At 45.1% G+C, this 25,207-nt stretch overlaps 2 protein-coding genes across 2 annotated transcripts in view; one reads left to right on the top strand and one right to left on the bottom strand.

The window, feature by feature from the left end:
* Nucleotides 1-345: 345 nt before the first annotated feature.
* Nucleotides 346-4,889, bottom strand: TMEM167B (transmembrane protein 167B). The gene is made up of 4 exons (XM_042464300.1): nucleotides 4,816-4,889; nucleotides 4,662-4,732; nucleotides 3,940-4,191; nucleotides 346-1,883 (listed from the first exon to the last, which is right to left on the bottom strand). The coding sequence occupies exons 1-4, from the start codon at nucleotides 4,887-4,889 to the stop codon at nucleotides 1,801-1,803; spliced, it is 480 nt and encodes a 159-aa protein (XP_042320234.1). The 3' UTR covers nucleotides 346-1,800.
* Nucleotides 4,890-15,721: 10,832 nt separating this feature from the next.
* The window catches only part of LOC121929835 (protein FAM107B-like), an 11,210-nt gene continuing 1,724 nt past the window's right edge, over nucleotides 15,722-25,207 (top strand). The window contains exons 1-3 of the mRNA XM_042465769.1: nucleotides 15,722-15,940; nucleotides 21,134-21,170; nucleotides 23,719-23,863. Coding sequence (XP_042321703.1) covers nucleotides 15,917-15,940; nucleotides 21,134-21,170; nucleotides 23,719-23,863 — 206 coding nt within the window. The 5' untranslated portion in view covers nucleotides 15,722-15,916. The remainder of the gene's footprint in view (nucleotides 15,941-21,133; nucleotides 21,171-23,718; nucleotides 23,864-25,207) is intronic.

Here is a 25,207-nt window from a genome sequence, read left to right as displayed (position 1 = left end):
ATTACTGCACATTTATATATAAATTACTATTAATCCCAAAACAGAACTAGACAGCAGAAAGGTCATCTTTATAAGAATAAAAAGTCACTTTTTAAAATCCCTGTGGCTGTTTAGATATGAGCTTTTTTTTTGTCAATTTAGCAAAATATTGTCTAATAGGTGAAGATTTTTTAAAATCAGGACCACTGGCTGCTAAATTATCTCAAAAATGCTTTTAGGGCATGTGCAGTGAGATTAGCCAAAAATTAAAAATTACAAAATTATACTTACCATGAAATAAAACTCCATTAAATGCTGGTACAAAGAAGTCATGCCCAATTAAACATCTTTCAAACCACAACTGAATGTTTTATGAAACTGAACTCTGCTTTTTCCTTCCCACTTCCCTAGAATTTAGAGTTCACAAAACCCATTTTTATTTCTTCAGATCCCAGTCAGAATACATCACAAATTATTTTAAAAGGAAGAAAAAATTCCAATGTCTATTAAATATGAAGTTTGGGAAATAAAAAATAAGGCAGATTTATTCAAACACATATTGCTGGAATACCAGAGGCCAAGCTAGGACTCCAGTATATTTCTTGCTGAACTAGAAACATATGATAAATTTCTATCTGTGAAAAAAAGTTGTTATACAAATAGTGGATTTTTTAAAAAGATTAGGTCCCAATCTTGAAACCATTTTGGAGTTTGTATCAAGTGTTTTCAACATCATAAGCTTTAAACATATAAGTTAAACATGCTCTTTAATGTAGGAGGTTTACCTCCAACACTTTAAGCACAAGATGACAGGAAAGGACCATTCAAAGGAGGAGTGTGAACTAAAGAGAACTTATAAATGTATAATTAAAAATAAAGAACATAAAGATAAATCTTCATTTTTAAAGTCTGTACACTTTCCAAAATATACATGTTATGATTTTTAAATGTGATTTAAACATCTTAACATCTATTAACTTAATGTAACAGCATATGACCTCATTGCTTTCTCCTACAACATTGATGCCAGAGACTGTGGCTATGTTTAAGTTGTTGGCAATTCTCAATTGTGAGCTAGCTTTGACAGAACATGAAATATTTCAGCACTCTTAGATGTCTGTAAAAAGTAGCAGGACTGTTAATTACTTTAAGAGAGATGTGAATAGATCACCAAAGATCATTTTCCCCCTCTGCGGTCCAGATATTTTCAAGAATACAGAGCACATAAGCACTTCTCTGAAATGCGCAAATACTTTACTACTAGCTAGTTTTCCATATGGTTTTCCAGTCATTTGTTTTTATGATCGCTTTAGCCTCTAATCTTAAAAGTGCATTAATCAAAGAAAAAAAATGAAAACAAATCTATGCCTGCCCTCACTGTCCACTGTTCCATTTTGGAGATTTACAGCAATTCCCTTTAGAACACCAGGAATGAAAACACTTGCCCCTTTCACGCTCTGCTAGATTGTGGGAAAAGCCTTAACCAGTTCTATTTGCCAGAAACAATTCATCTTACCCATTTCTACAAACTTATGATTTTTACTTTGTGCAGACAGTAACACTGATTTTAATGATCTGCACACAAAACAGTATTTGCTGGTTACATTCAAGCTCTACTAGAAGCACAAAGGGTGGTTGTTCTTACAAAGGCCACTCCCTTGGTCTGAAAGAAAGCTTGGTCATAAGAGAATTTCCTCTTGACATCCGTGTAGGGGTCTGTGTATGCTCCTCTGAGAGATATTGTCCTCTGAAGCCAAAGAGATATGCTTTCTATAGCATCATTGTTCATCAAAGAGCACTGTCCATCTGATGAGTTGGGATTCATTTTATGAAAAGGACATAAAAAGCCATGACAATGCAGGATATTGCTACTGCTGCATGGAGTCTTGTACCAATCACTGCCGCTGTAAAACCAAAAGATATTTATCATTTAAAACAATACAAAATACATGTTACTTGCTATAATGGTTCTGAGAATTGTCAAATTCTGTTTTATTGCTACATACACTAAAAGCACAGCCCAACCTCATCCTCCTTCAGTGAAGGAAGTCATGTAAGACAGGAGCAGGGCAGTTGATGACTAGAGCTCTTGGAGGTCTCTTATTCATGGGGTTGCTGTAAGTTCAAGTCAACTTGACAAAAAACTCCTGTGCCCCCCATATTGAATGCTGGAGGGGATAGATGGCACATGGATGCTTTCATTTCTACTAGTGGGTCCCACTATGTCAGGGTAGCAAAATGCTGCTGCTGATAGTAGCAGACAGAAAGCCTGTAAACTAGGTTGTTCTGTGGACAATGTGGGTAGAAACTAGTTTGAGACTCACTGCTTCCTCAGATGGGGTTAATCCAGGACAATCATCCTAGGATTGGTGTAACTGACCCCCATACGATCAACCATCTTTTCTTTTTACTCTGGACAGTATGAAATCTCCTTTCTTATTCCCCATTAGCCTCATTCAGGATTGCTCAATAAAAAACTCTAGTAAGTTGAGAAGAGAAATTGTTGCCCAAAAGCCATGCTCATTCTGTCTGAATTAAGCCTTAAACCTGACATTTTACTTCAATCATTGAATTTGGAAGTGGGGAGACAACAGCTTTTGACAGTTTGTTTCTTTTTACGTATTTGTAGAACGCATCTCAAACTCAGCATGTATTTGGTTCTACCCCATCAAAAGACAACTGCTAGGCGTCACCAATGGATACTCCTTTGGCATATGTTAGCAAACTTTAGTAGCTCATGCCTTTAACAAAGAGCATCACTTTCCTCTGTGATCATAATTTAAGTGGAGGAGGAGGTCATAGGAGACACAAGAGAAATGTAAAACACACTTTTGTTCAACATCACTCAGCTGATACAGATCCACAGAGTAATGACCACTACCAAAAATTAAATGACAGAATGCAAAATCTAGTACCAAAATCTTTTCTCATCTCACCATTTGTAATTGGCAGGCTCCTAAACATTGTGCTTCAATTCCAAATTATCACAATTAGGGCAGAATTATAAATTATAAGGCAAATCTATCATGAGGTTTTCTTGACAGGCTATGTTCTGAGGAGGTTTGCTATTGCTTTCTTCCGAGGCTGAGAGAGTTTGACTTTCCTTCCCAGCATTCAAACCACTATGCCACAATAATCTAATTTGACATCACTTTAACTGCCACAGCTCAATGCTATAGAATTCTGGAAACTGTAGTTTGTTGTGGCACCAAAGCTCTCTGGCAGAGAAGGCTAAATGTCTCACAAAACTACAATTCCCAGGATTCTATAGCACTGACCCACAGCAGTTAAAGTGGTGTCAAACTGTATTATTTCTGCAGTGTGGATGTACCCATGGTTAGAGTCAGTGTGGCATAGCGGTCTGAGTGCTGGACTTCAACTCTGAAGACCAGGGCTTGATTCCTCGCTTGGCCATGGAAACCCACTGGGTGGCCTGGGCCAAGTCACAGTTTCTTAGCCCCGGGAGAAAGCAATGGCAAACCTCCTCAGAACATAATTTGTCAAGAAAATTCTGTGATAAATCAGCATAAGTCATGCACACCTTCTGTTTGGAAATTTTTTGACATGCCAAAGGGGCACAACAGGAAAGACTGTGTTATGGTTACTTATTGTTCCAAGTACTTGTTGTTACTCTAGACAGCTCACTACACATTTGTTTACATGAATAGTTATTTCAGAAAATGTTGGTGGACTGATCTTTCCTGAATCAGGAGCTCTTAATCATGAGATAATTTTTGGTGTGGCCCTCTAAGCCCAGTCAGACTACTGTTATGTTGAGGCAGATGTGCCTCATCTACCACAACCATTTGTAACATAAACCATTTGTAACATAGGAAAGCACTCTCAGCCTGATCGCCTGCTGCTTTAAATGTTTTTATAACCTTCTGAGAAGGTACCACGTTCCCATCTCTCTCCCCACCCCAGGAACTTCGCCAAGGCTTCCCCCAGAGAGCCTCTTACCTTTGTAGAAAACCCCCCAGACCCCTCTCTTCTCTGAGAGTAGCCAGACTTTCAGCCGTGGGACCTTCCGGAAATAGGCGCAAGTGCAAATGAAGAGCAAACCGAAGACCAACAGCCCATCCAGGGAATACACTGCAGGGAAAGAAGCGGGGAAAGAGTTACCTTCCAACGGTGCTCCTGAAGAGCATCTTTCATGGCAAGGAAGGGAAGGAGAAGAGTCTCTCCAGGCCCTGACCAGGGAGACCAGATGTCCTCACTGGAAAGGAGGACAAGGCACCAAAGAATGAAAGACATTCAAGAAAACATGTAGGACACGACCACATAAAAGCTCAAAACACTTAATAGAGATGTAAATTCATTCTTCTTATTCATGCTCCAAATGGACTTTTGGAATTCCTCCCGGTCAGGAGGAGACTGAAATGTAAACATGTCCTGGAAAGGAGGGCCTCTGGTCATCCTGTTCTGGTTGAATCTGTTCAAAAGACCTCCCTTTGAGGGACCACTGGCCCCTCCAACTTTGCTTCTGCCTGGAAACATTTTCCAGGCCAGGGGAGTGACACCATGTCCTCCTAACCGCCAAAGGACAAGGCACACCTCCCCCCAAAAGAACGTTGGACTTACCTGAAAGACGTCCCTTTACAGCAGGAGTCCGAGTATCCTATCTGGTGGCTCCGCCCACTTGGCTCCTGTGCAGGTGGGAATAGGGAACACAAGGCACTGACCGGGGCCCTGGCCCCCCGCCCCTGCGGGCGGCCGCCCAGGACGACCCAGTCGTTTGAAGCCGACAACACCCCTAGAGGAAAAATTGTGGTCTAGACAATCAAACTATATCCCGCTCCCCCCGCGCCAGTAGGCAGGGAAAAGGGGGGCGGATACTCGGACCTTCCTCTGCTGTAACGGACGTCTTTCCGGTAGTCCAACGTTCCATTGCAGCCGAGACAGGCCGGCATCCTGATCTTGGATTTAGAAAGCCCAGACCCGATACTAGGGGGGCTAAACTGCGCAGAGGGCGGATCTGGCACCACCTGTTGCAAAAACCCCCTCGGCCAAAGGCCCCTCTGCCGATTGGAAGAGGTCGAGCTTATAATGTCTGGGAAGTAGACGGGGACTTCCGGTGGCCGCCCTGCACAAATTCAGCCAGTGGAGCATTGGTGGACAGGGCCGCAGAAGTGCCGCACTCCTCGTCGAGTGGGCGGTGATGTCTCCCGGGCGGTTGTAGCTTTAGAGACCTATAGCACTGAAATATGCCCTGTTTGATCCACCTCGCCAAGTTAGACCACAGACACTTTTTTGCCCTTTAGAGTTAGGCCGAAAGGAAACGCAAAAGTGCCTCAGCTTTCTAAATGAGGCCGTTCTCTTGGTAGATTTTATTTCTACGAACATCTAGGGTATGCCAACACCTTTCCAGGTCATTTGAGGGCCTAGGGCAGAAGGACGGGAGGACGATGTTTGGGAGTGTGGAAAGATGGAGTTAACCTTAGGGCTAAAGGTTGGATCCGGTTCTCAGAAGAACAGAGTCTGGCCTGATAACTAGCAGTCTTTGCGGGGACGGAGAGGCGCCGATCTCCGACACACGCCTTGCCGAAGTTAACGCTGTTCAGCTATCCGCTCTTGAGGGTTAGGAAACTGAGGCGGTACTTCCTCAGTGGCTCAAAGGAGGACAGTCAAGGCCTTTAGAACCGGTGGAGGTCCCATGACGGGAACCTATGTTGGTCGGTGGCGCCTTGTTGGCAAACCCCTTTTAGCAGTCTACGGACATGGGGGGGTTGGGATATCTGGCCGCCGCTTATGGGGCGGATGGAAGTGATGGCTGCGGCAGTGTCTCTTGATGGTGTTGGGCGCAGGCCCTGTAGCACCCATCTGAAGGAACTGGAGCACCGTCGGAACGGAAACGTTTGATGAACGTCTTTGTTATTGCGCTGCCTGCACCACCTTCTGACTGTCCTGAAGGTGTATTGTGATCTATTGTGGACTGCGTCTCGATGCGAGGATGAGTGGTCGACCACCTTGGGGCGTATCCATTATTTACATTTGGGCGTTCAATTTCCAGGCGTGAAGCCGTAGCCAGCCGGGTCTGGGTGAGGATCTGTCCTTGTGAGAGAAGGTTCTGTCCTGAGAGGAAGGGCGAAGCCCTGAGACGCCATGGCGAGGACCTCTGAGAACCGGTCGCCGCGGCCAAGCTGAGCCACCCGGATAACCTGCGCGCTTGACCTGCGTATCCTGGCTAGGAGTTTTGTGAGCAGCGGGGTCGGGGGAAACCGCATAGAGGAGACCGGTGGCCAGGGATAGTTTGGGCGTCCATTCCCTCGGCTCCCTCCACTTGAAACCTGGAGAGAAACCTGGGGGCGTTCTTGGCAGAGGGGGAGGCGAACAGGTCCAAACACGGGTTGGCCAAGCCTGTGACGATGGTCGGAAGACTCTGCGATGAAGGCTCCACTCTCCTGATCTATGTCTGTTCTGCTCAGCCAGTCGGCTTTTGAGTTTAGGGATCCTTGAAGGTGTTCTGCCTCCAAGGCTATCGAGTTGGACTTGCCCATGATAGAAAGGGATTGAGCCTCGACCATCAGGGACCTGGATCTGTTCCCCCCTGTCGGTTGACCTGGGCTTGGCTGTGGTGTTGTCGGTCCTGAATCAGGATCTGACCTCTGACGGACCATCTGATGAAGGCGAGGAGAGCGAAGCGAATTGCCCTGAGCTCCAGCCGGTTGATGCTGTGTGTCAACTCCTCCGGGCTCCATCTGCCCTGGGCCAGTTGTGTTCCGCAAACCGCCCCCATCCCCGGAGGCTGGCATCCGTCGCTGACTTGGACACCGGGGGTCTCCAAATTAGGCGGCCTTGTGGATTGAGTCTGACATCCACAGCGAAACGACTCCCTTGCTTCGCATGGGAGCTGTACGTCCTGTGTCTTTGAGGGCAATGGACCGCTTGGTGTGGTAGAAGGAGCCATTGCAGAGGTTCGGAATGGAATCTCGCCCACGGGAGGCACTGGATAGCTGCTATCATAAGACCCTGGAGGTGCGCCAAGGAGCTGGAGACTGGGGCGCCTGGAGGGACGTGCTTTTGATATTGCCCTCCTGAATGGATCGTTCCGGTCCGGGCAGGCACACCGTCCCCGCCTGGGTCTTTATGGCTCCCAGGTGGTGGATTTGTTGACTTGGGGTCAGCGAGCTCTTTTCCAGGTTGAGGAGGAACAACCGTGGTCGTGGAGTGACCTGATAATCGTAAGCGACGTCTGATTTCCCTGTCGTCTGAGGGGACCGGTATTAGAAGGTCGTGATGGTAATGGATAGACGTGTAAACCGCTGGGTTCTCCACCTGGCAACCAGTGCCACCATGATTTTGGTAAAACACCCTGGGGGAAGGATTCTAGTCCAAAGGGGAGCGCCCTGTTTGGTATGGCGGCTTGCCATATTGAACCTGAGGAATCTTCGCGAGGAAGGGTGGATCAACAATATGCAATTAAGCATCTTGAAGGCTCCGTGAAGGAAGCCAAGTCTCCCGGTTGGAGGCCCTTCTAGGATGGACCTGAGCGTCTCCATCCTGAACATTCTTTAGGACAAACGGTTGACACCTCTGGGTTTTTTAAATGGCTCTCCAGGATCCGTTTTTCTTTGGGACAAGGAAAGAAGGTAGAATAGCAACAGCCCCCTCTCCTGTCTTGGAACAGGTTCCGATGGCCCTGATGTCCCAGCAGGCGTGATGGCCTCCAGCAGGAGGTTGGTGTTTGCTGGGGTCGTGTTTGATCTGGGAGCGGAATGAACTTGTCTGGGGGCGTTATGGTGGAATATTCCTCTGTAGCCCTGACCGAATGGTATCCAAGACCCATTTGTCGAGGTAGATGTCTCCCAGATTGGCGAACCCCTGCAGCCTGCCCCCTACGGGGGAGCGCCGCATTGGGGATTATTTTTGCCGGGGTTGTTTTGGATCCCATTCCTTCTTGGGGGTGAAGGCGGGCTCTTCGACTGCTTGTTGGACCTTGAATCTCCCAACTTGACCTGTTGGGTTTGGACTCCCTGGTCGAAAGGATTGGAGGAAGAAGGGTAGGGGAATGGATGGAACGAAAGGAAGAGCGGGTTTCTTGTATGGCTTTTTGTTCATCCCTTTTTTTGGAGGTGGGAAGGGCTTTTTCTTGTCCTTGCCCTCTATTAGCACGGGCTCTAGGACTCTCCAACCAACTTGGACCCCAGAAAAGGAGTAAAAGCCAAGTTCTGTTTGGATTTGGAATCGACGTTCCAGCTCTTGAGCCAGAACTGCCTGCGGACTGCCACGGCCGCTGCCTGGGCTCTGGCACACTGTTGGATGGTATCAAGGGTGCATCGGCTGCGAAGGCTGACCGCTCTGGCAATTTTGTTAATGTTCTGTTTGTTTACCCTTGGTCGGTCGGTCAGGTCGGAGGTCTAGAGTTGACGGGAACAACTGGAGACTGGCTCGCATTACCATGATAAGTGGTCGCAGCCCTCATGGCAATGGATAAGGCCTCTGAGCCTTTTTGAGTGCCCCTCGGCCCTACGGTCCTCTGGGTTCCTGGGGTTGTCTTCCCCATCCCTACTGAAAACTGTGATGAGCGACGAGAGCCGCACAGGGGCATCCAGGTGGGACCCTGAGCTATCCATGACGGCTGGGCTGCAGTAACATAGTACTTGCGGGTGATGCCGTGATTGGTACTGGCAGAGGCAGGCTTTGACCACTCCTCTCTAATCGATCTGCATGATGTTAAGTGGACAAGGGATTGCTGGACTGAGGAGACCGGCACTGGGAATAAACCCGCTCATTTTAGGGAGGTCCGAATCAGGGGAGCGGGTGGCCAGGGTCTGGCTGGGAGCGGACAGGCCTAAAGTTTTGATTGTCTTTTTTATAGTGGAATATAGTCCTCTTGCTTGAACAAACGCGAGGACAATTGGCGGTCTGATTTGGGGATCCCCCTCATCATGGGACAGCTCGCCCTCCTCTGCATCAGAGGCTGAGACATTGTGCAGTCTCCTCCGATATTTCGTCCTCGGAGGACAGTGGAGCCCGAGGGCGCTGAGGCTAGAAGCCCTGTCGTGCCGGAGCGCTGGCCGGAGGGAGGTCGTATGGCACTCCGATCAGAAGAGGAGCCTGATGAAACCTCTCGTCCTCTGACCTTGATCGAAGGTCTCTGCGTGAGTTAAGGGGGAGGCTCTGGTCAGGGGATTGCTCGTCCCCGGCCGGGGAGCCCCCTTTTTCTGGACACCTTGCGTCCCTGACCTCCCCGATCTGACTGTGGCCTGGGGGATGGATGGAGTACGCGTGAGGCCCTCCCCCTTCTCCACGGGTTTCGACCTTGTCGCCGCGGCAACGCTCAGTCCTCGGTGCACGCCCCGAGTGCGTGAGGTGATTTGGGTACTGTCCCCTTGCGGGCAAGATGGCGGCGCCCGGTGGCGCATGGCCACAGGATTGCGGCCGCCACATGAGCGGCCCGCGTGTGCCGCTGGGTACTTCCGGGTCGCCCGGAAAGTGGGTGGAGCATTGGTGATCCAAGATGGCGCGCGCCATGGGGACCTGGCGGCGCGTGCCTGAGGAAAAGCACCGGGCATCCCCACCCCATCCGGGAATGAGTCACCGGGGACAGAACGGGCTGAGGAACATGGGCCCTGGCCATCATGAGCAGGGCCCGCCCCCGGGAACGCAGCGGCTCCCCAAGCCGTGTGGTGGGCTTGCGATAGCGCGGGACCGGCGCCCTCGCTCCCTCCTGGGTTGGCTCGGTGGAGGAGGGGGGTTCCTGGTCCGGAAGGAACTGAGCATCTCCTCAAAACTGTGGCGGCGGGGGGGAGTTACTTACATCCGCCTCGCGGTGTGTTGTTGGATGAGGGGTCTCTCTCAGACCACCCTTGGGTCGTCTGGGAGTCCCCTAGCTGCAGCGGAGAGTCAGTGAGGGCCTCCTCGGCCGCTGCGGGCGCGCTTCCACTTCCAGGGGTGCGGCTGGGGAAGCGCTCGGCGAGCAGCCGGCAAAGCCGGGCTGGCCCCGGGCAAGGTGGGATGGAAGCGAGCTCTCCTGTGGCTCTGGCCTCCCTGTCGGCATCCATGCCTCTCAAGGGTGGGGGAGAGAGGGAAGGCGGCAAGGCAAAGACAGCAGATAGGGGGGGTTGGCCCTTTTTTTTTTTTTTTTTTTTTTTTTTAAAGGGAAGAGAGTGGAAGAAAGGAGGGCGAATGAAAGGAAAAAAAAGGGAAGGGAAGCCAGGCGAGTCCAGGGGAAGCTAGCGATGTGAGAATCTGGAGATGTGCTGACAAGGTCCTACCAGTGTGCGAGGCGAGGAAGAAGACTGGGGTCTCCTGGGCGGATCCCCCGCAGGGGCGGCGGGGCCAGGGCCCGGTCATGTCCTTTGTTTTCCCTATTCCTACCTGCCTACCAGGAGCCAAGTTGGGCGAGCCACCCAAGATAGGATGCTCGGCCCTTCTCTGCTGCACTAAATGTAGGACCTTCAAGTAAAATGGAGGCTGTGGCCAGATTAAAAAGCTTAAAAAAACACTCCTAGAAATGTAAACCATGCTTCAATCGTGCTAAACAAAAGTTATAAACAAAGGAGGACGAGTGCGCAGAATGTCGGGCATTCAAGAAATGGAGGACACGAAAAATAAAAACTAAAATGAAAGCAACATAATAGGAATGTAAGCACATGCTCAAAAATGGGAGGACAGTAAGAAAACAGAGGACACTCCAATAAAACCCGGCATCTATCCGTATCCATGCATGCTTTGAGTCCTGCAAAATGGAGGACAATGGGGATCCTCTGGAAAGAACAGGAAAGCGAAAGGTAAGGGCGGCCCTGGAAAAGGAGGACAGGCTGGCCATGGGTAAAGGAAAAAGGCATCCTCGTACAACATAAGTACACCAATTACTTAATCAATATAAACCCATGCTTTAGTCAGGTCATAATGGAGGAAATGTGGGGATTCCTCATGGGACAGGAGGGGGAAATGTAGGACGGTCATGGAAAAAGGGACAAGGTCTGGCCCCAGGGCAAACCAAGTGGAGGAGGGAAGGAGGGTCATGGCCGCAGCATCCAGCGCTGCCCTGCTCGCCCCCCGCAGGACCCTCACACGTTAGCCATGGAGACTGCGCCCCAGGCCCGCTCCCGCTCCCCAGTCACCGCATCCCCTGCCACTGGAACGGCCAGCGCGGCACCGGAACGCCAGGCAGCGCCAATCGAGCGCCGCGGAGACGCGGCTCCTCTCTAGGCCGAGAAAGCGCATAGAGTTCTTTCAGGCACACTAGCCGAACAGCCGAACAATGATGGTTTGTGGCTGGGAGAAAGGGAGGGACCAGGTTCCCTGTGCTTCTGCTGCTGCTGCTGCCTGCTGCTGTTGTCGGCTGCGCATGCTGCTGCCGGCTAGTGTATTCTCACTGTTTTCTATACATTGGAACAAGTGCTGCCTTGGTTAAAAACAAAAACAATTTTCACGGTTTTCAAGTGGGAACTGATGTTCGTGGATTTGCCCAGTTTACCGTTGGCATGCTGTCCTGAACACAGGAGGTGGGCAGACAGAAATTTTAAATGGGCAGAAATATTGTCGGCGAAATAAATAATCATAATTTATTTCCAATACTATTTCAACATAAGAGTTATTATCATCTTCCTAAAATATATTCCCGTTAAAAATAATCTAAAAACAACCACAACATTCCTAATCGGTTCTCCAAGTTGGTCCTTATATCCACAGCTTCATGACCATTTCTTGCTTGAAAATAGTTATATAGATATATATATATAATATTACACACCCCACACCAACCACATTCTAAAGCAAACCTTGATTTTGTCATTTATATAAGGGCACATATTTTATACTATGCCATCATATTTCATGGGACCTCGAACATCAGCAGATTTTGGTAATCCCATTGGGTTAGTTCCTAGACTCCAAACCCAGTAAATGCCAACTGGGCCCATGTATATCTGGACTTTCCCCCCAAATACTTGATTAATTCAGTTTCCAACATTAAGGCAACATCAGGTTAACCTATCATGGATTTCCTTGGCAATTTCCTTCAGGGGGGCTTTGCCAGGCTATCTTTCTGAGGATGACGCAGAATGTAACTTGCCCAAGGTCCACCCAGTGGGTTCACGCTGACTGGGAATCAAATTCCTGGTCTCCAGAGTCAGTTCCAGCTGGGCAAGAGGAGCATCCCAGGATGTGGCACTCTATCATTTGTGTGACCCACAACTCCTTTTAAGGTTGCAGAATGTTTTTTCTTCATTGGTATTGCCGATTTTATACTATCACCCCTTTACTGCACTTTCAAGAACAGCGTGCCTTATATATATATATATATTATATATATATATATTATATATATATATATAAGGAGCTCAGGGACATTGGACATATGATGTCTTGGTTCACCCTCTGAAGGATTTAGCCATGTTCCAAAATTTCAACGCCGTAATCAGGAACTGGACTAAGCCACCAGCTTCAGCCTTGTGAATCTGCACGGGCTGTACAGCCTGCCATTCTGTTCTCCGCAGAAAGCCGGGCTGGGTGGTAGATGGTGGGGGAAATAGCAAACCACTGGAACTCCAAAACAAGGAGATTTCATAAACGCCCATTCGACCACATCTTTATCCCAAACCTGTTGTCTGGACAGAACACAATTATTAAATGGGGTTCTGCACAGAAGGCTGAATCCTTCGAATACTCACTGGAGTTTGTCACTGGCTGACATTTCTCTGGCCCCCTTGCCGTAATTTTTGACTTGGTGTTGTGCTACCGCCCCGTGGCCATCACTCTCTTTTTTGCCACTCCCCACATGGTTTCGGTCAGCTTCTTCTACCCGCCGCCGACTGACCCCTTTCCCCTCCCTCCTTATTCTTTCGGCTTCTGTGTTTGTTTTTTCCACCGTTTTCTTCCACGCCTCCCGGCCCCCCTGCCCTGGCCTTCTGTCGGCCTTTCCTGTTCGGGCGGGACCTTGCCTGTTTTATTCTCGTTTGGGCCTTTTGCAACCCCCACTGTTTGTCCCTCTTTTTCCCCCTTGTGTCCTTTCGCTTTTTTCTTCTTTCTTTTTCCTTTGTTGTTCCCTGCTTTGTGCCCTGTCGCTGGGCGCCAATTATCCCTCCATAAATACATGCCTATTACAATGCCAGACATCACTTTAATTAGGCTAGAATTACATGCATTCTTAGACTAGCTACTCATAAATCAAAATCAATTAAGACTCACATAGCAAGGAAGCATAGTATGTTCATCCCAACAAACGCAACTCTCTATGTCTTTACCAACAAGGGATTTAACAAAACATGTCTTCAAATCTTGACTGGCATGGTCGTTTTTGCAGCATTAAACAGTTGAAGAAAGGATTTATTACTTACATATGCTTTCCATTTTGACAGGGTCTACGAGGCTAGCATGCTAGATTTAGACATTATTATTTTAGATTCTAAACTGTTAGATTTTGACATTTCTAATATGATGGTTTTGAAAAGCATCTCAATACTATATCAGTCCAGAATCCACAAGACATAAATCTCAATTGCTAATTTCAACGGATTTGTTGTTACGCCTTCAAGTCATCCTCTGACTTATGGTCATCCCATCATAGATTTTCTGGCTATATTCCTTAATCAGGGAGGATTGCCCTGCTTTCCTCCTATGGCTGAAAGAGAGATCTTTAGGGTATCCCTTGGGTTCCTGGGTGAGCGGATTCAAACTGGGCTCCCCACTTCCTATCTGACACTGAACCACTTACTATACATGCTGGCTTCCCAAAAAAGACAAACACTTTCCCCACAGGCCCACCCCCAACCAGAGGACCAGATGTTCATGACAGCAACGGCGGCAACGGCACCGTAAAGTGTTATTATTTTACTATGTTTATTTTTATTGTAACCTGTCCCGATCCTCCAGCGGAAGGTTGGGCTATAAAGATGATGATGATGCTGATGATGTAGGTCCTTCAGAAAAATGTAGACATTACAAATACAACTCAAAACACAATACAGGGTACCCCGGGTTACGAATTAATCGTTCCGCCCGCCGCTTTCGTAACCCGGGCTTACTTCGTAGCGCAAAGCCATAGCGCTCATGGGAAAAGCCCGCGATTTCGTTGTGAATAGCGCCGAAAAGCACCAAAAAAATTTTCGTAACCCGAAATAACCTTCGTAACCCGGAACAGTTTTTTGAATGTATTTTTTCGTACCGGAAATTCGTAAAGGGGCGCATTCGTCTCCAGGTACGGTTGGGCGGGTACAGGTCCATATAAATATACGTTCATGCTTCTTAGCCTGCTGAAAATGGAGAACATTTTGGGAATTATTCCAGGATAGAGGTTTGATTGAAGTCCGGAAAAAGGATGATGTCTAGTCACCCTGCCCTGAAACAGAACTAGGCAAGTTAAACACGATGTAACTTATATTGATTAAATAATTGACTCTCAGAACCTAAGTAGGGTTAGGCCTGGTTTGTACTTGGATGGGGGATCCACCAAGGATTACCAGGCACAGTAGGGTATATTTCAATCAGAGGAAGATAATGTCAAACCATCTCTGCATATTCCTTGTCTAAGAAAACCCTATGGAATTAATTAGGTCACAATATATTGACAGGCAACCTGAAGGTGCACATAGACACACATTGTAGTTGGAACTAATGTCTTTTCATGAGAAGTTCATTTTGGGTGGCAGTATAATGGACCTTGATTTTTATGGAAGGACATTAACTTCACTCCTTGGAAAGGCTCCAACAATGGTTTATGTATAATCAAAATCCCTATCCAGCAACTTACATTCTAAAAAGCTACAGCACAAAAAAGAGGGGGGAAAGATGATAAAGAAGAAGAGTCAGGGTGACTAAACAGCCTCCTTTTCCAGGATATGTCCTACATTGCAACTTTCTGTCCAGGAGGAATTGCAAAATGTTTTCCATTTTGAGTATGACTAGCATGGATTTACATTTATATTGGAGGTTTTAGCTTTTACAGTATTTTGTAATGCCCTATATTTTTCTTGAATGCCCATTTTGCAGTGCCTTGTCCTCCTGAGGTTATGACATCTGGTCACCCTGAGAAGAGGGGAGGAAGCAAATAGTGTAGTCTTTCAGCCAGTTTGGTAGAATCAACCTGCTTCCTATCTCATGTCCCTTTGCTGGAGTCTGCTGGATTTTATGGCCATTGGTTGGCTTCCATGGATGCTCTTTGTGTGCTTTCCCTCCCTTCCCACAAGCGTGTATATTTATACCAGTGATGGAGAACCTATGGCACGTGTGCCAGAGGTGGCACTCAGAGCTCTCTCTGTGGGCACATGTGCCGTTGCCCTAGCACAGAGTTTGCCAGAGTTTGTTACTAGAAAGCCAGAGGGACATGGCACTTTGCAATAAATAAGTGGGTTTTGGATTACACTTTGGGCACTCGGCCTCTAAAAGGTTAACCATGACTGGACTATAGCAACTGTTTGGCCAGTCTAGCAATACATTGACATAACTGATGTATAGGATTGTCCTGTTAGCATGGCATCTGAAATCAGTCTTACTTGAAGTGTAATAATCCACAGGTCAGCTAACCCTGTGTCATGGTAAGAAATGTTTCAGAGCATCAGACTAAGGGAATGACATCCTTTGCTTAATCAGACCAAGGTTCTTAAAGGAACATGCCACATGACACCTGTCTTTCTCTGTCTTTCACTTCTCCCACCCCCATCCATCTAACCACACACCCAGGGATTAGCCTAAGTGCTTTAATAGGTTTTGCGAAGAGCCTGCTAAAAGAAGCAGGGTCCATCCACAATCACATTACTGTCTCTTCTGCAAAGAAAAACAGATAGGGGAACTTGATTCATCATGGTGAGGTACATACATTTGTGGCAAAAGTGTCTTTCTAAAAGGAATAGAACTCCAGTGTTAAACTATCTTTACAAAGTGGATGCCCTGTAAAATACTTCAAAGACAACATTCTACTGCTTGAAAGGAAAGGAAAGCAGAGAAAGACAGAAAGAGAGGGGAAGAGGAAGGATTTCTCCAGATCAGAGCCATGGGGGCCTCCCAGTCAAAACGGGTGAGTAGCTTTCCTCTTGATGGTATGTCAAAAGGGATGAAGCTTAAGGGAACACCTCACATCTCAGAGGCTACTTTTCTGGAAATATGTGAGGTCTCTTTGATCAGCCAAATCTGTCCCCTGCCTTTGTTGGCTGTGTATGGAGTCTGCAAGTTCTTCCAAACAAGGTTTTTATTATGTGGTCATTCTGCCTCATTTGTGGATTTTTTTAATACAGGGTGGAGAAACAATATTCTTTTGTACAGTACTTCTTTTGTACCTGCCAATTCTTCCATCTTTTCTTCTCACTGCTCCCATCAGTCAAGAAGGTAAAGCTGGAGGAACAGCTTCACCAATTCTTTTGGTTGCTGTTGGTAGGAGCTCTCTATTTTGAAGGACCCTGGGTGAAAAGAGATATGTAATTCCTCCTTTCTAGCACCACATACCTTTCTTACTTCTTTGTGAAAGCAGGCATAGATTAGATACACATGTCAGTCATGTCAGGTTATCCACACCACGAATTCACTCCCCTCCCTCCATAGCTGGGCTGTGTAAATGTTGTAGCATCGCTTACGCATTAGGAAATGATGTGTGTAGTATTTCTTAAGAGTGCAAAGAGGTGAGCAGTTGATCATGCACCGTGCAGATCCACATGATGTCAGCTAAGAGCTCTGTATTAACCCTCTGGCAACAGTGACCTCTCTACCTCACAGTGCTATTATGGTACAAAAGTAAGTGACCCTTTTACAGGTGGATAAAACAAATAGTTCTTGCACCCACGCAAAACAGCACCCTGCTGTGATAATCTCCTAGATGATGTGTAATCCTGATTCTGTGACTGGTCAACATTTTCACTCTTACATTGATCTAGTGAACATAACCCCTTTCCCCTACAGCCTCACAATAGCAGCCCAAGCACAGCCAAAACTCAAAGGGTTTATGAAGGCCTGCCAAAAAGGCTACTTTTAGCTCTGAGTAAGTTGACACTGCAGAGGAAGCAGGATGAAGCTTTGCCTTCCCCAGTTCCTATCTCATTTGCTTAGTTGCAGAGAAAAGCAACACTAATCAACATTTCAAATCCAATCAAGGAGGAGGGGGAAAGCTCAGAGTGAAAGGCGGAAGAGATGCTGACACAGCCACAGTGATGTTCCTGACCCTGAAAGTGGTGTTAATAAGTGTACAACATTGAAACAATTTTATTGGGAAAGACAACATCATATGAGGAAGGGAAAGCAATTCAGGCCTTTCACAGGGAGAATTGCTGAAACTCGGCATCAAAGAAAGGCTGAGAGTCTAATCAAGTTTCTACAAAGTTCATTTGTTGCCACATGAATAGCAGCTTCATTGTGCAGCGTCAATACACTCTATAAGTGAATGTGTCTCTTGCTTTTGTTCTCTGCAATTTAGGCTTCTCAAGATAAGCACAGCTGGCCCTAGTATTAGACAGAGTGCATCAGAATCCCACTTGAAGAGCAGGCGGTGGCATTGTCTGCTTCCATCTGCTCCAACTAAGTCTAATCTGCACTGCAGAAATAATGCCCTTTGACATTGCTTGAACTGCCATGGCTCAATGCTATGGAATTCTGGTATTTGTAGTTTTGTGAGAGATTTAGTCATCTTTGTCAGACAGCTCTGATGCCACAACAAACTACAGATCTTAGGACCACAGAGGAAAGTATCCAGGCCAGTTGTTGATGTGTGTTAACGATGCTTGGTTTACTCCCATGATAAGGAAAGATACAGCAGAAATAAAGACAGTTGCTGCTTCAATGTAGAGAATATAGGGGCTTGGTTGGAAAGGTCTGGATTTGCATTTGGATGGGTGGCTGACCACATGTGGGTGATATCTATTACTGCTATACTATCTATCTATCTATCTATCTATCTATCTATCTATCTATCTATCTTATTTACGTTATATCCAGCTTTTTCCCAACACATGACCCAAGGAGGTCTATAACAAATTAAAACCAAGAACAGCTGAAATTCTATTACACAGAAAGTATTATACAAGAAAAAATCAACAATGATATTAAAAGCATAAAGTTAAAATAGTTTAAAATGCATTTAGAACATAATAAAAAAGAGAAAACACAGCACACCACATTAAAAGACCCTTCTGCCACATGCGTTAAGAGCCAAAGGCCTGCCTACATAAAGAGGTATTTGCTTCCTGGCAGAAAGAGAGCAAAGTGAGGCCAACCACATCTCCCGCTGGAGGGAGTTACTGCTATAGGTTGTTATCCACCTTTTGTGAGATTGAATGTAGTGTAATGATGTTAGGATTAAAGTGTTGGACAGGCATCTGAGAGAAACTCATTGGGCAACTCTTTTTCGGCCTTCCCTTCTTCACAGAGTTGCTATGAAGATAAAATGTGGATAAGGAAAGCTATGCACACTGCCTTGAGCTGCAATGATGATGACTATTATCAATCATGGTAGTTTTGCCTACACCACTGAAGGGCAGGTTAACAGCAGCACTCAATTACTTACCTTGTTGAGCACTTCTGAAAGACCAGAGAGAGAAAAAGTAAAAGAATACCTCGTGAGAGCTCCATTCTTCCTGTGTAATGCCATCAACATGTCTGTAGTCTTGCCCTGGCGTCCATTAAAACTTTAGTTACGGAGTGGGCCTGTTGACACCGGTAGCTTTACAATATTTGCCACTGTTTTCTTTGGTTAAGGGACACAACTTCAACTTGACAGATGATGGGCTACTCAGCAGTGGATTAAAAGTAAATCTGCTCTGAGATGGAAAATCTAATCTTTCAAAGCTGGACAGAAGAGCCAGAACGATGCAGAAGAGCCTCCTACTACTGAGATGATCTTATAAATCAGTGGTTCCCAACCTTCCTAATGCCACGACCCTTTAATACAGTTCCTCATGTTGTGGTGACCCAAACCCATGGAATTATTTTTGTTTCTACTTCATAACTGTAATTAAATAGGTGTTTTCAAATGGTCTTAGGCGACCCCCATGAAAGGGTCATTCGACCCCCAAAGGGGTCCCGACCCACAGGTTGGGAACCACTGTTATAAGTGATCAGGACAAAATAGAAGAAATGGGAGAAGCAATGTAAAGAGAAAGTTATAGGGTCCGTCTGAAGTAGCTTATGTGTAATGTTTATGACTTTTCCCATCAGCTGCCAGGCTGGTGGAAAAACCTGATTTACAAAAGAGAGCAAAATTAATGCATTTAAGACACATGAAGCTTCCATGACTTGTTATTTGATACGTCTAATGCAACACTGAAAAGACTGTGAGAGAAACACCATCCAGATGCTGTTGGACATTAGTTCCCATTCGAGTCTACCAGCATGACCACTGATAAGAGTATTTCATCAACATTTTAATGGCCACAAGTTCTCTATTCCTGGCCTAATTGTTACCATTCAAGAGTATAATTGTGATTCTGCAATTCCTTCAGCAGCTGTTAAGTGAAGGCTTTATGGTGCAGCTTCTGTTAAACATATAGCTATTTACCTATTTTATTGTTACTTTGAAATCAGCAGATGAAAAGAAGCAGACAAAATTCAATACAAACATTATGTCTGTTACATACCCTCTAACACTTCATAGATGAAAACTGGAACATATGTGACTAAGGAAGAGCAGAATTTGGTCAAACTGGCAAAAGTTATTAAAGAGGAAGAACACACAAGTTAGTAGGGAAGACCTCAGTAGTTTGCTTTTTTGTGAGTCTACTGGGAAAGGAGAGACTCCCCTCCTTCCTGTCTGCCAAGTTAATTGAGCAAATTACTTTTGCACTTTGAACTCAGCTTGTACACATGGAAGTAAGCCAAGAATAAAGGGTGAAGTGAGATGATAGAAACTGGGACATTTTAAAAGCTGCAAATGTGAGAGGGCAGAGGATTAGTCAGGACTGCCCCTGCTAAACCAGGGCAGAGGGTATGCTGTGTCAGTTAGTAAGGTACCTTGCAGTTGACCCAAATAAGCACAGAAATTAGAATAATATTCAGTCTTATGCTTGCTTGTCATTGCTTAGTAGATGGTTGGATAGGGTGACTCAACCTCATTTTTCTCCTGCAGCTTAGGGGATGGAAGTGGGACTAAGGGAGCACAAAGTGGGGGAAACATCTATAGATATAATAACCTTGGGCCCTTTCCCCACTACACACTACACTACACAGCCATGGCTGCATCCTAGTATAGAAACCTGGGGCTAGTAGCCTGGTGACTCGGTGAGGCACTAGAGTTCTCTGGCAGAGAATTCTAAGCACCTCTCTTTAAACTATAAACCTCAAGATTCCATAGGATGTTGCGATGGCTGTTAAAGTAGATTAATATAATATAATTACCGGTATATGAAAGACCTGTTTGAGCAGACCTGTTCCAGTAAATGTCTGGGATGAGGACTGCCTATCTTCCTGGAGAGTGCCTTTAGCTGTTTCCACCCACACTCAGCCTCTGTGTTTGTAAATTTAATCAGATTTTGCAACACTATCATTCTGTGACTTCCTTCCAAGTAAAATAACACCAACCAGCATTCAGGGACCTTGGAACCTTTCATCATTTGGAAAAGTGGGTGATTCATGCAATGGCATCACCAGGGGAGTGCAGGCAGTATGGACCACACCAGGTGACACCTTAAGGGGGGGATGGCATCACTGCTCCTCAAACACCTACCTTTGGTAGAAAGGGCCTGTGGCATTAATCTGCTTCCCTTTAAAATGCTTTAAGAGATGGCGGGAGTGGGGTGAAGCTCAGTGGGAGAAGAAAGGAGAGGTCCCAGAATTTTTAAAATTAAAAATTCAAATTTCAAAATTTTATTTTTTAAAAAAATTAAAAAACTGAAATTTAATTTTTTATTCTTTTTAAATTTTCTTTAAAAATATCACTTTTTAACCAAATCTTTACCATGTATATGTAAATACATTTAGGTTGTGCATATGATATTGTAATTTGAAAGTATAATTTTAATTTTGCTAGTTGTTTATGTCACAACTATTAGCATTACATTCAGTGGTATATGGGAATTACAATTTACGAATAACACCAGAGCAAAAAAGCATTACTAAGGATTCTGTTTGGTGTGAAATGGAAGGAGGTCTATGGAAGGGTGACACCATGAGTTACCACACTGGGTGACCCAACCCTAGGGACGCCACTGGCTTCATGTAATTTGGGTACTACTTATTCATTGCTTTCCTGAAAAGTTCTTCTCTTCCTTAATTTCATCTCTTTTTGTTTCAGGGTGAATACAGAACTCAGAAGAGCAACCGGAATCTAGGTAAGAATGCATTGCACATCTATATACTGCACTGAATCCATTCTGTCAAGGCTGTCTAATTACTACTGAATCTTCTGTCCTGAAGAAATGCCAAACATTTATCATGGGGTATTTGCCTCACCTTGAGTGAACATTGACAGTCTCCTGTGACAAATACATGCAAAATGTATTATCTTTCCGCACATTGTATTGATTACATTTACATCAGCTTTCCTGCAGGCTAATTTACATTGAACAGGTTTTGGACTAAGCTCTAAAATACACTGCAGAAATCATCCAGTTTGAGACCGCTTTAACTGCCCTGGCTCAAAATGCTAGGAAATTCTGGGAACTGTAGTTTTATGAGACATTTAGCCTTCTCTATCAGAGAGCTCTGGTAGCCACAATACACTACAATTCCTAGGATTCCCTAGCACTGAGCCTCAAACTGGATTGTTTCTGCAGTGTGTTTTGGACCTAAGAGATGGATAATGGTTGAAAGTCACCCCTTGGATGAGAAGGGACTTGAAGCAAGTTCTTTCTTGTCTATTCACTATGACAGGTCAGTTATCTGGCTTTTACACTAGTCTGACTCCTGGTCTAAAGTCGTCATCTGAGGCCTTTGTGCTGTGCAGGTGTCCTCACTGAATAAAGGAAGATGAGTGGCCACAAGCATGAAGTTGCACACTGTGGGTGGAATGCTGCCCCCAGAGAAACTTGTCTGGTTCTTTATCATATCACCTTTTCTATACCAGGACTTTACATGTTATATATATATATATATATATATATATATCGGCATTTTAAAGTCATTACTCACTTACGGCAACCCTAAGGGTAATCTCCAGATCCAGTGTGGTATAGTGGTTTGAGTGTTGCACTATGACTTTGGAGATCAGGGCTCAAATTCCTGCTCAGCCCTGGAAAGCCACTGACTGATCTTAGGCAAGTCTCAGCCTCAGAGGAAGGAGAAGACAAACTTCCTCTGAACAAATCTTGTCAAGAAAATCCCATGATAGGGCTACCATAAACTGGAAATGACTTGAAGATACAACAACAAAAAGGCATACAGTGGGCCCTTGATATCCATTGGATTTTGGTTCCAGGACCCCATGGATACCAAAATCTGTGGAGATCCAAGTTCCATTAAATACAATGGCACAGTAAGATGGTATCCCTTGCTTTTCAGAATTTAGATATTTTAAAAATATTTTCAAACCGTGGATGCTTGAATCCGTGGTTAAAAAAAAACCCGTGGATATAGAGGGCTGACTGTATTAGACGTTTTACTACAGTCGTCCCTTCTGATTTGCGGGTGATCTGTTTTGGACCTCCCCCCCCCCCCAATCAGCAAAACTGAATCCCAGTCCTGGGAAAAGAGTGAGATATATATATATATATATATATATATATATATATATAGGAGCCCCATTGTTTTTAATGGTTGCATGGCCACGTGTGCACAACAGGCACGCACACCATTTTGTGTCTTCTTGCTTCCCATCTGCGGAAATTCAAAACTGCGAATGGGAAGTCAGAGAATCCGGAGGGATGACTGTACTTTCAAAACTCTGCAATTTTATCCCTGCTGCTGTTTTTACCTTGGTTTAAATTTACTTGTTTAATTATTGGGGTTTTTGTTGTATTTACTGTTTATAAATACTGGGGTGTTTGCTGTATGGAGTAGGTACTGTATTGTGGTTTTATTGTGGTTTTAAAGTTTGTAATTTTATATTGTTTTTATGTGATGTTTTAATTGTTTTATTGTACTAAGTTTTAAAAGAGTTTTATTTGTGAACCGCCTTGGGTCACTTTTTGGGAGAAAGGCGGCATACAAATTAATTAAATAAATAAATGAAACTTAATTAAAGTAAATTATAATTTGCACACTGCCTAGAGAACTTCAGTTACTGAGCAGAATTTAAAATATTAAACAAATAAATACATAGTTGTCCTAAACATAAATATGTCTATAAATAGTTTGTGTTCTATTTTTATTGAAGTCTAAAATGTTTCACAATATTTACATAGTTCATAAAAGTTTATGCTCCTCTGTAATTCAAATAGAGGCATTGGTAACTATCAGGGATTTTAGGTTTTAATCATGTTTAGTGGATGGAATTTCTGGTTTCACCACATGAGGGCACATTTATATAAAAGTAACAGAGGAAGTGCTACACAGAAACCCAGAGAGGTTTCTTGATGGGCTATCTGTAACTGACCTACTATGGCAGCCGAATTCCGCAGAAAATCCTGTCTTAAATCTCAAAAACAGAAAATCATTCAGGGTTTCCCTGCCTAGGAATTGCTTTTTTCTCATTTGAGTCATTCAGTAGAGCTCAGGCATTGAGCAATCGACACAGCAGTAATTCTATCCAAGCCATTCCATCTCCACAAACACTTAGAAAACTCTTCACAGTTTGGTACTGGGATAAATTAAGATCATGGAGAAACTCTGCAAAGGATCTTTCTAGGCACTTAGCCTAAGAAAGCAGAATGAGGAATTCTAAGGAATTTTCTAGCTGCTGCTCCTGAGCTATGCTGCAGAAGGCCTATTCTTATGTTACAGAAGGAGACAGAAGCTTTGAGCGTGGCACCTATCAGCCATCTGAGAGCCACAGAAATCTCATTGAGCCCAAGAAGCTGCCAAACCCAGTGAGAGAGTCTAAGCACCACCGGGAGTTGCACCGAGAGCTGCTCTTCACTCAGAGGAGGTGAGTAGGTCTGTAATTCAGAGAGTGCTTTGCTGAGCACCAGTTGTTTAGTGGAGCTGGCGCATAGTTTCTACATGCAAAATCAAAGATGATAAGCCTCCCAGAGGGAACCACAAGCCAATGATGCAAGAAGATCCCACTAATGAATGAAAATGAGATGATGGGCCTAAACAGTCAGGCCAAAATAAAGCTGCTTCAGGTCACTTTGGAAGTGTGATGTTTAAATGATGCATGTGTCCTAAGAGGCCAGAAGCTGTACCAAGGCCACACTCTTCCAAGGTTTTTCTTTTTTAAAAAAGCATCTGGGGAAGTGATTTGCCGAGGTGATCCTAGGGTAGCAGGGTGAATTTTCTCCTCTCTGATTTTTAATTATTTTTAGTCATAGAAGTATGGTGCAAAAGGGATATTTCAGTGATGTACAGTATTATTGCTTGACCAAGGGTAATGTGCAATGTACACAAATAACCACACCAACAACATGGCTGGAGAAAAGACAGACCACAACTTTATTGATTACAGCTGAAAACAGGGTTGGCCCAAATGCATGGGCATTGACCAATCCGCCTGTTTATTGATGAGACCCACTCTGGCCTGGTGCTGGACTGCTGGGATGACAAGACAGGGGCAGAGCCCTGCAAAATCGCCTGTCACCAGGGAGTGCTGGAAAGGCATCCACCCTTAACTGGGTGACCCCCGTTCCATACACGTCCCCTGAATCCCATGAGGGGACTCCCATATGTTACCAATGTCCACATGGACACTGGTGAACGATGTCCCAGACCTCAGACTCATGCCTCTGCCAAGAAAAGTGGTCCTCCCAGGACAGTGGGCCCACCTTCTGCCAACCTTCCTCAGCTGCAACCAACTTACTCCCCTGCTGACAGAAGCAGTTACAGAGCTGAACCCCAAGTCTTGACATGGTCCATGTCATGCTAGCTAAGGTGAACTTCCAAGATGATGGAAATTGCAACAGGCCCAGGTGTCTGTGTTCCTCTGTTGCTGTGAGTGGTGAGTAACCCTTGGCTTTCCCCCTTAATTTTTAGTCAAAGAAGTATAGTGCAAAAGGGATTTCTGTGATGCACCATATCAGTATAACTGTAAATAAACAAAAGAAAGATGTTATTTTCATTTTTCTCAAAATTAAAAAAAAACCCACATGAGGATGGGAAGAAGATGTTGCAGGTGATGCCAGGAATCATTAGAAAATAATCTGGGACAAGAGAAACATTGTTTGGAGATATATATATATATATATATATATATATATATATATATATATATATATATATACATACATACAGCAACCCAAGAACTGCAGCAACAAATAGTGCAAACTCCAGACAC

This window comes from Sceloporus undulatus, chromosome 4 (assembly GCF_019175285.1).
Source record: "Sceloporus undulatus isolate JIND9_A2432 ecotype Alabama chromosome 4, SceUnd_v1.1, whole genome shotgun sequence".
In the NCBI taxonomy this organism is placed as follows: Eukaryota; Metazoa; Chordata; class Lepidosauria; order Squamata; family Phrynosomatidae; genus Sceloporus; species Sceloporus undulatus.
This window is presented reverse-complemented; position numbering and strand designations above follow the sequence as displayed.